At 51.3% G+C, this 10,210-nt stretch overlaps 2 protein-coding genes and 1 non-coding gene across 3 annotated transcripts; 1 reads left to right on the top strand and 2 right to left on the bottom strand.

The window, feature by feature from the left end:
• Window positions 1-234: 234 nt before the first annotated feature.
• On the bottom strand, window positions 235-2,451 carry LOC100904315 (uncharacterized). Its single transcript, XM_003742203.2, has 2 exons — window positions 1,387-2,451; window positions 235-1,290 (listed from the first exon to the last, which is right to left on the bottom strand). The coding sequence occupies exons 1-2, from the start codon at window positions 2,449-2,451 to the stop codon at window positions 322-324; spliced, it is 2,034 nt and encodes a 677-aa protein (XP_003742251.2). The 3' UTR covers window positions 235-321.
• A 4,164-nt stretch (window positions 2,452-6,615) lies between these two features.
• Window positions 6,616-8,041, bottom strand: LOC100906786 (patanin-like phospholipase domain-containing protein). Its single transcript, XM_003742219.2, has one exon. It carries the CDS (start codon window positions 8,039-8,041, stop codon window positions 6,827-6,829), a length of 1,215 nt encoding a protein of 404 aa, XP_003742267.1. The 3' UTR covers window positions 6,616-6,826.
• Window positions 8,042-9,078: 1,037 nt separating this feature from the next.
• Window positions 9,079-9,151, top strand: TRNAA-AGC (transfer RNA alanine (anticodon AGC)). The gene has a single exon. It is a non-coding gene; the product is annotated as a tRNA-Ala (tRNA).
• The last annotated feature ends 1,059 nt before the right edge of the window (window positions 9,152-10,210 follow it).

Raw genomic sequence — 10,210 nt, 5'->3', positions numbered from 1 at the left:
TCGGATGGCTCCTCTACCCTGCTTCAACAAGCTTTGTGGAATGACTTTTACAGCCCACCTAAAACTTCGGGACAAGACACATCGAAGCAACGTGAAAGTTGGTGTTTTCCGACGTATCACTGACCTTGAATTTTCGTTAATTCCGTGAATAAAAAATGAAAAGATCTCTAGTCAGTTTATGCCTTCAACAACCTCCATTCTGAACTTTTCTCAATGAGAAGACGGCGAGGGATCAGGGTATAGGTGGACATATATTCCGGGTTACAAGTGTACAGGACAGAAAGCTCGAGAATTCATCAGTATATTTAAGAGCGAAACTCGTCAGCTATTCTTGCAGTAACAATAACGCTCATAGTCAGTGCTTTTGGCGCATCCCGCATGGGAGCTGAACCAATCCGTTCGATCGATCTCCGACAAGAGAGTCCAGCTCTTATTCGAGAGGAGCTCTACTGCGGCCTCGAACTGCGCCACAGGTTTTGTTTTGATAGAAATTTTGAAAAAATTCGTCCAGTGATTGCCTTCCGAGAGTTGAGAGAAGGTCTCGATGGCATTCAATTCCCAATAAGAACATTTCTCTGTCGCCGAGTTGTTGCGTACGATCTCATTGATGGTATCGATTACGAATCTGGCGACTTCTAATGCTAAGGGGCCTCCCACGTCGTAAGGATGGGATTCGAAACACGAGCAGAACTGGAAGCTGATTCCTGCGTCGAGACAAGTCCTATTCTCCGGGATGACGGTACTGAACAAACTATAACCGTTGGGAGTCCGCACAACTCTGTCCTCGTCCCAAGCGTCTGCCAGCTCCAACATGGTGACATGTAGATCGTAAACGGTCACGAGGCGGCGCGCATTCGTTCTCACGTTCGTCAAGGCCTCCGGATACTGCTCGTAGTACGAGTCCGGCATCAATATGAACCCGTATGGAAGCATGTCTTCGTATCTGCCGAGTTCGGTTTGACGGAAGTACCCGAAGCGGAAACCGTGGTCAGAAATGAAGAAAATGGCGGTCGTGTCCAACAGACCGTGCTTGTCCATGTTCTTGAAAAAATCGAGGAAATAGCCATCGGCTCGGATTCCTCCGTTGAGGTCGTTGTGTGCGATTTCGCTCAACCATGAGTAGGAGAAGAGGGGACGATCGCTGCCCAACATGCGAAACATATTCGATGTGTATTCCAGATAGTACTTCGCTGGAAAATCCGTACCGATGCACCATTCGTAACCATCTCGTTTCAAGTCGGACCAATCCACAGCCTGGATTAGAGGTCGCGGCCAATACGTCGTGGGGACCTGAAATAAGTCCTCAATTCCGTAAGATTCTCGGAGAGGAATGTCGAAAATTGAACATGATCGTCGGGATGTCCCCTTCCCCATTATCGCTCTCACCTCCTTGAAGCCATGGGTCGATGGGTAGATGAAGAGTCCGTACTTCCATTGCTCCTCGAAGAACATTGTACGGTATCCGCGAGACTCGTAATCGTCCCAAAGATACCTCGTTTCGTTATCGAAGTATTTATTAGTGACTCTGGCCTGCAAGTTATCCCCGAGGTATTTGATTCCCGTCACCAGAGGAATCTGATTCGGAGCCGAATTCACCCCGATCTTGTTGAAGCCGAAAAGCTCTACAAGGTTCTTCTTTGTTTGCAGGAACTTCAGGGTTTCTGGGAACTGCCTGTGAGCGTTGAGTCGGGAAACCGAATCCATTCCGAGCACGAGAACATTCAGCGGTTTCCTTCTGAGATTATTGCGACGTATATTTTTCTTCGCAGGTTTGACGACGGGCAATAACAATGGTTGGCTATAATTCCGGATATTCTGTTTTTCCAAGATGCATTCTATCCAGAGGTATTCGTAAGGGGGACAATCACCAGGCACGAAAGCTCTTGTTGCACCGTAGTCGAAGTGACCGTCGATAATTTGATACCGTTCCCCTCGAATACACTCCTTGTATATGCACTTCCAGTCTTCAGTCGTTGCGTTATAGTGTAGCCGAGATATTTCGGCGTCGAAACCGATACACGAGAAGCCTCCTGTAAGATTCATTTCCGGGCGGAATACAAATGGCTTCGCATCCGGTTTGCAGTGCGCTATTTCGCCTGAGAAGTATTCTTTCAGAACTATCGGGTCGTTGTAGTCATAATCTCGTATTCGACATTTCTCCGTGTAGATGGCGAAGTGCTCGAAAATGTCAGATGTGCTCGGAGCTTCCGGGACTGAAAGCGGGATTCCCGCAGTATTCTCGGGAGGAGCAGAAGTCCCGGCATTCGTAGACGGTGCAGATGATGCTCCAGTGGGAGGTCGGGAGTGTTCCCCATTAGCTGTATTCAGAGTCGGAGAAAGCATCGAATGCGTCCTAGCAGCTACCGAGGTCGCGTGATCGGGATAGATCGTCGGAGTCTCGCGCTTCGTCACCCGCCGCGCGGCAGTGCTGATTGAACTGAATCCTCCCATAGCGCCGATGCGGCCGTTGATTAGGCTTGAGATGCTATCGGGGGCGGACATTTGCGCTTCTTGGTTTCCATTCATTCCTGCTCCTGTCTCCGCCAGGAAGCTGAGTCGAGGAGCCAGTGGGAAGCGCTCGGCGTCGAGCGACAGGTACAGAACGAATAAGAAGAGGAACCCTAACGAAGAGATGAATAGCATTCGCGGTCGGCGACACCATGATGATTCCGAGTCCACGTCCAATAATCTGGATGGAAAGCATGAATCAATCGCCATCGTTCTCGTGCGCAGGGATCGCATCGGAAATCCTGCGTTGCGCGTGGTTACTGATTCCTACTTCGTGATCTCAAAAATCCTTCACCGAGGAATCGATTCAGGCAATACGAGAGAAAATTCCGGAGGAAGAAAATTGATTAGTCAGGAGGAAACTTCAACTTACGCGTATCTCACGCTTCTCGAAGATCTGGTGGCGTCCCCTCCAGGCTCTGCGAATCCGTCGAGAATGTCAACATCGGAAATAACAATGAGGATTGGAATCAATGTCTGTGCCTCCCCCAAGGGACCTCGCACTCTCGAGAGCTTCGATCGGGGGACAGGACCCTGATGTGAAGAATCCGCTTCGAAGATCCGAGCACAGAGGAGGTCGCCAATGGCAATCGATGAACTTACTCGACATGATCCGATGAATATCGCACCTAATTGAGCGCGACCTTGAGTCATTCCTTCACAGTTTCCATAATCGGAAATTGGTCCGCTTGAGGACGCGAGTCTTGAATACGGCACTGACCGAAAATTCGTCCGGGGCGCTACTGCCGAATCAAACTCCACAACGCTCGCTCGGCTTCTTCGAACAGCTCTCGTCCCTGCGAGACCGCACTCGATCTCTCTTCAGAGCCTTTGAAATTACAAGATAGTCGTCGTAGTTCGCCCTTCACTTCGTATTGTAATCGCGATCCCTCTCGACCAAACGCACACAATCGAGCAGAGAAAAGTTTTCTGATTGAGCGACCCTTGCTCTCCGAATGAAGCTTCCGCCCGTGGGAAAACTATGGGCAACGTGCTCACTAAGTTCGCATAGCGCGAGACGTGGTGGCGGAGATGCGTGGCGAATCTACGCGCCGACTTGAGGTGTTCCACTGTTCTGGATGCGTTCTGCGTTGCTTATGAATGGAGTTGTTTTAGATGGTGATCGGGCTATAGGGAAGCGAGGCCGAACTTTTCACGGGGGAATTTCTCCACGAATCTTATTGAGCGGAATGTTCTTGCTCTTGGAACGGTATAGGCCTTTTCTGACCACTCCGCTTGGATTTTTCCAGTCATTAAGGGGGGGGGGCGACCGTTTTCCTTATACTGATAGTGCCTTCAAGGATGATAAAATGAGTGCTCCCCATCATTCGCACTCCCGAATCGCGATAAACTCAAATCCCCCAGAAAGCAACAGGGCCCAATTCCGGAGCGACTATGAATGGATAACAATTCACACGGCCGAGGCAAGATGCAGACATGCAATGGGTCGGCAGCGGCGATTTCTGTGTCGGAATAGAGCCTGGAGACGGGGTCTCCTACGGTGGACGTAATCGCTCTATAATAGAGCCTCGTCGAAAAATATAACTCCCAAGGGACCGATTGCTGGGTCCCGGACCCGGACAAGCCAGGGTGTCTTCAATGTTGAGTTACTCGACCACAGCGGGCCCAGTATCAGACATGTGAGCACAGCGAGAGGGCACAGCGTTCTAAGGACGCCAGTTTTCGTGAGAACGCACTTCACATGGCATGTCCCCTCAAACGACAATGTTCGCCTCCTTCGATGGTTCCGAGTCCGACGCTGCTGATCGTCCGGACATCAGCCATCTCTGCGCTTCATCCACTGCCAACGATTCGTACAATTCTCTAACCCTAGACAGCAGCGCGCCTGATGCCGAAGACATTCATGGATCATGAAGCGATTTTGAAGAGGGAACCCTTGACCGGGGCCCCAAGTCATCTTCGAAAGAGTTCGCGGAACGCTGCATCGAGAGCGGTCCGGTGACAACTCTGCTCTTCCTTCGCATCGGAGAATACGGAAGCGGCTTCTGATTCCGGCAGTGGTTGGGTCCTGGATGAAGTATGTCACGGATTCGTCCGTTTCCAGAGTTCTAAGTCCGTCGACGTTGAGATGCAGGGCCTTTCGAGGACAAGGATGTTAACCTCCGCCGCCCCGATCGACCTGATCTATAGAACAAAGGTGTGATATTGCGATCGTCTCTAGGGGAACGGGCTCGCTTAGCATTCGCTAGATTCTCCGACGCCTAACTTCGCCTAATAAATATATGGGGGTGCGGTGCTGATCACCGGGAGAGAATCGCCTATGAGGAGCACCGATTGCGCAAGCAAACTCTCACCCGAATGATGCCGAATTTCGCCACAGTCCAGGAAGTTTTAGCACCCATGCATCAGCCGAAGTAGTCACTGGGTGCTACCTATGTACCTATACGGCGATGGGAAAGACGGGGTACATGTCGGTAGTGATTCCAACTGCGGAATCGGAAGACACTGGCTAGTGTGAATCGGAATCGGAGGACAAAGGGAGGAGAGAAATCGCACCGGCAATCATTCCTTGTTCCTGCCGAGAAAGTGAGAGTCGTGGCGGAGGACGACCCGTTGGCGATTTGAATGAAGAGCGACCGTAGAGAAAAATTATGTGATTCCATATAATGAGGAAAAGTCGACGTCTCATGCGGATGGTGATCCCGCCAGTAACTTCTATGATCATTATCCGAAGGACAGCGCAATCACCGCGGCTCGTCAGCGTGAGGGCCACCGATCTATCGCCAGTCTCCGGGGGCCCGATCACGCTACAGAAATGTCAGCCCGGAGCGAATCTACGAGCGGAACGGTTCGAGATTTACCTACGAAAATCCTTCATCTCCTCCCTGGGCGCATCGCTAAGGATACGGAACTATAGACGCATATGCAGGGTTCGTTCGAAGAGGGTGCGGCCAGTCCAACGCAACTGCTCCGGACTGTTAATTCGAGCACTGCGTATAGTGCGCGAGCTCATCTCTACAGGAAACCTGAACGGGGACTCCGGCTGAGCCGGCGCTTTTCCGAGAGCTCAATTCAGCCATGGAATGCTGCCGCCTCAGAACGCTGGGTCAGCGCTTGCAATGAACGTCGGCAATGCTTCCGCAACTAAGTCCGGAAAGCTGAAAACCTGACTGTGCAAAGAGATAGGGAAGCATAATTCGGCTCGTTTGGAACTGCTAGGATTCTCCCTTAGCCGCAGGCGTTCCCGTGTCCCGTATCCAGCCTCTCATATTCCTGCAAAATTGTCGGGAGAGAGACTGCTCTACTCCTTCAGTCGAGCGTGAGCCATCGAAGCTCGTTTATCTGGCGCGACCCCAGTGGGAGACGAGTCAGGGAGATTCATGAATCATTGAGCCAAACTGCCGAATCCGATCTGGAGAGGTGCTCATGGATTCCTGCATAACACCCGATCGGGACATCTGACGGCGACAAGTATGTATGAGAACTTCTGATTACGGAGAGGATCATCGCCCGGAGCCTGACCTCGATTGGCTCATCGCCTGTAGGTCGATCCCGGTACTGCAGAGAGACAGCGAGAAGGCATCCCTCATCCATGAAGCCGCAATTCAAGTCGACGGTTTGCGACTGCGCCAACGGAAAATTTGGGACGGCTGAGCTCCCCGGCTAGCCTTCCTCCCCGAATGTACGAGGATCCGCGAAGCTCCGTCTTCTGACCGATCGAGTCCTCCCGGAATTCGCTTCATTATCGAGTAGCACAGTATTTCGACATTGTCCGAGAACCTCCGGAACAAGCGTCTGTCCGGAGCTCTGTCTGACAACAGAATCGTGACGATACCGCGTGCTGATACCTTCCAATGCATTTACCCTTAAACGGGTAAGACGTTGCTATGACATTGAAATCGGACTGTTTCGGATGTTTTCTCCTCCCAAGGAAGGAGAAATCGTACAATTTGGGAGCGGTGCTTTTATTAACAAATATAAAATGACTAGGTCATTCTTCGTCCATTTTGACACCAATTTCGGAATATAAGTGATTTTCTGCTCCGAACGTGCTGGCTCAGAGTCTCACGGTGAATACAGCCATTGCGTGCAGGGGCATAGCTTAATAGGAACAACATCGGGAACACCGCTTCTCCATGCATTCCGCGACATAGTGGCGTGCGGTGGACCCTTCGCAAACTCGGATCGGACAGACGAAGGCCGAATAAGTGTTTTCGATACCTATGTGTATAAATTCACATTGGTTCTCTTCCCATCATAAATAAGGTGGAGTAATCAATCGTGGGTATCACCATATTTCTGCTCGAGCGGAGTGCCATCTTGAGAGAAACGGGAGCTGGAGATAAGATCCAATGGATCAGGCCCGACTCCCTGAATCTTGTTTCGAGCATGTCCTGTGCTCACAATCTTTCGAAGCTGCTTTGGAACTGTCCTCCAAGCGTGATGGCCCACAGGGTCTGCACTCATCTTTCGCGGGACCAAGTCCTCTGATCAGGTCGAGGAAACCGCGATATACAGTGAGGAAAATGTTCAGAAAGAGCTCTCTTGTCTCATACATTTTTCTTGCGATCGCCCACGACACCTCGAACGGGAGGACTACGACTCCTACCGCGATTCTCATTGATCTCGCCAACGACGTGTGCAAGTATGGGTGCAAACGCCGTTCTTCCTGCTCTTGCATCGCCGTCAACTCCAAGGATCTGAGGAGTGATCGCGGAACGTTCGTGATATCGGAAAGTCTCAGGAGTTCTTCGCATTTCTCACATCGCTTCCGATGTGACCCGGTGCCGACGTCTTGAGTCAAGCATTCGCTGCACGAAATCAGTTTACTCTCCTGTAGGAAGTTTATAGCATCATCATAACCCTGGTGAACGAGCTCTTCGAGGACGTATGCTGGTGGTGCGAAGACGGTCTTACACAGGCGTAAAGCCGTCTCTGGCATGAAAGCCACTTTGGGTAAGTTACCGAACCGAGGACCTATTATACTCTCGCCCGGGAACGGGGAAACAGTGATAGTGTATTGGTCTAACACAGGAATATTACAGCTGATACCGCCATCAATGTACCGAGTATTTCTCACTTTTGGTGGAACGAACCCTAGGAAATATGGAATAAAGCACGAAGCCATCAGAACGTCAATGAGTTCTTCACGCGACTCGAAGTTCGTGATTATTTCACTTTCCAGGGTCAGGGCGTTGGTGACTGTGACGAAGAGTCTGCCCGAGGATCGGATGTGAGCGTCCTCCGGCATGTACGTTTCGAGATCACCTCGCATGATGTCGAAAATATTGAATTTCGGATGCAAAGGCCCCAGTGATAAGCTCCGACAGTGTTTAGCCATTTTGACGATATTGTTGACAGCTTTGTCCATCGGGAAGTCACTCACGAGACACATGGCTGCCAACGCTCCCGACGACGTTCCCAGTACTTTCCGTTTGGCTATATGAGGAGCGAAATCACGGAATGCTAAGGCGACACCGACGTGGTAAATTCCAAGGAAACCACCTCCTGAAAAGCTCAGATGGGCCTCTTCTCTCAGAAGAGGCCCCGCAAGTGCGTGTGCACGAGCCATCTCTAGATCGTTTTCGCAGGATCCGCTGCGAGAGGATCAAGGGAAATGGACGCGAGAGCCGTGGACTATCCTATCGGTGATAGGTGAGGGATGCACACGTTGCATTCACATGGTCGACGGGCTGACGTCAGGATAAAGACTCCACCTCAACTCGAGCCAACAGGAAACGAATATGTTCCTACGAAGATTGCACAGGATGATGATACGCAGTTGATGGCGCGCCTGACGGCACGGGCTCCAGTCTCACTGAGGAACAGTCATCCGGTGCCGTAGAGCCGGATTCCTGTCCCTGGCCTGCTCTGTGATCGAGTCTTTCCTCAGAAAGGGATTTGCCACACCCCGCCATGCTCCCGTCCTGTGTGGCTCCCAAGCATCGCGGGAACGAGCCATGTTGCTGTGGAATCAATCAGGTGAGGCGCTCCTGTCGAGTGCGCGGAGCCGGTTTGTCAAGGGAGCTCGGCTCCCATCTCCTAACACAACACACCAAAGCTCCAGCAGGTGGGACGGCCGGCGACCGCAGCTGGTGCCTGGACCTGCTGCGGAAGAGCCCTTGTAGTCTCAATCAGCTGACCGCGTGTATGGTGGTATAACACAAGACCAGAGGAGACCAGTCCAGAGGAGAAGAGCTCTTGTTTGTTCGCTCAGGAGGGGAGAGGGTCATTGCTAGCGGGCGATTCGAATCCAGATGTGTTTGGGCAGCAGGAGCTATCGAGAGGAAGGAGCTCGACAGCACATTTCAGAAGTGAGAAAAATAATGCCCGCGAGGATCGAGATCGACCCTGAGGATTCTCGATAGCTTCCGGACAAAACCTTGGCTGATTCGACGCCACTCGCTCATGTCCCAGCGAAACGGGCAGCGGTCGCTCGACGGCTTGAACATCAATATATTGCGGTCAAGGTCGAGCACTTCGGAAATCTGCGCAGATTGTGCGGTCAGCTGATAAACGCTGACCTTGCTCAGGACCGTTGTCGGCTTGAAGGATCGGCTGCGAGAACTTCGCAGTATCACTCCTTCTCTCTTGGTGCAATCATTGTAAGGGGATGTAGCTCAGATGGTAGAGCGCTCGCTTAGCATGCGAGAGGTACGGGGATCGATACCCCGCATCTCCATGTGTTTTGCATCTTGACGAAAATAATTCGATTACCATCGAGTCGCAGAGGATTGTCGAAGTCGATACTCTGGTCCTCTGAAGCGCACTGCTGGTGGACGATTCGCGTCCCGCAGAATCCGATCTCGAGAGAGGATCGGAGATCCGATCGGAATGGATTCCGCGGATTTTGTGGCTGGTCAGTCTCCATATGAGGATCTTATTTGGTGGCGGATGGTCTCTCGGGAGACCGAGCCGAGAATAATTTCCAAGTCGTTATCATGTCCGAGTCCTAGATTCGAGCGACTTGAGCAAGTCCGGAAAACGTGATGGCCTCTCAGAAATCTTAGGGGAATGCGTTTTTCCGTTTCGAACTCATTCACTTACTCAGGCAGGGTGGACAATCGCTTCTCCCGAGATTTTTTTTCTTTCGCCGCTCTCCCGCAATCCCCTTCTCAAAGGCGAGTGCAAACACACCTGTCAGTAATCAACGCAACTATCAATAAACTTTATTTACGTAAAATATCCCTTGTCCTTCGGTTCCCTAATAAATCCGTCGATTGATGAGCTGATGAACCGATCAATCCTCGCCCAAAAGCGGATTCCAAATACCATTCGATTGCTGTAGTTGACGAGAGAGGAATTTCAAAACCGCCGCCGATCCAATCAAGGTATCGAGCTTGGATCATCTCGCCTCGCAAGGTCGTCGCTGTACAAGATTTCATAGCCACAATCAAAGAGATTCTGCGTAACTGCTTCCGTGGACAACATCGCCACCTGCAATCCTTCCGAGTCCCAATTTAATCACCTAATCCCCCCGCGGAGGAGCGTCGAGTATCGATATCGACAGTCTCAGAGTACTCGATCTTTTTTCCCGCCTCTACCTAGAGTTTGTTCAATTGTCTCTAATGCTTCGCTGTATGTCGCATACGGTCGAGAACGTAAGTCTAAGTCTCATCCACAGGACGCCAGACCTCAACTGCATCGAATTCTTCTTCGGAAGCTCCGCAGCCGATGGCTTCAGAGACAGATTCCCAGCGGAACGAAACAGATACATAAATGTCGTGGGCGATTCGTGACT

The sequence above is a fragment of the Galendromus occidentalis genome, unplaced genomic scaffold (genome assembly GCF_000255335.2).
Source record: "Galendromus occidentalis unplaced genomic scaffold, Mocc_1.1 scf7180000077348, whole genome shotgun sequence".
NCBI classification, from domain to species: Eukaryota; Metazoa; Arthropoda; class Arachnida; order Mesostigmata; family Phytoseiidae; genus Galendromus; species Galendromus occidentalis.
Note: the sequence above shows the minus strand (reverse complement) of the source record. Positions and strands in the feature narration are given on the sequence as shown.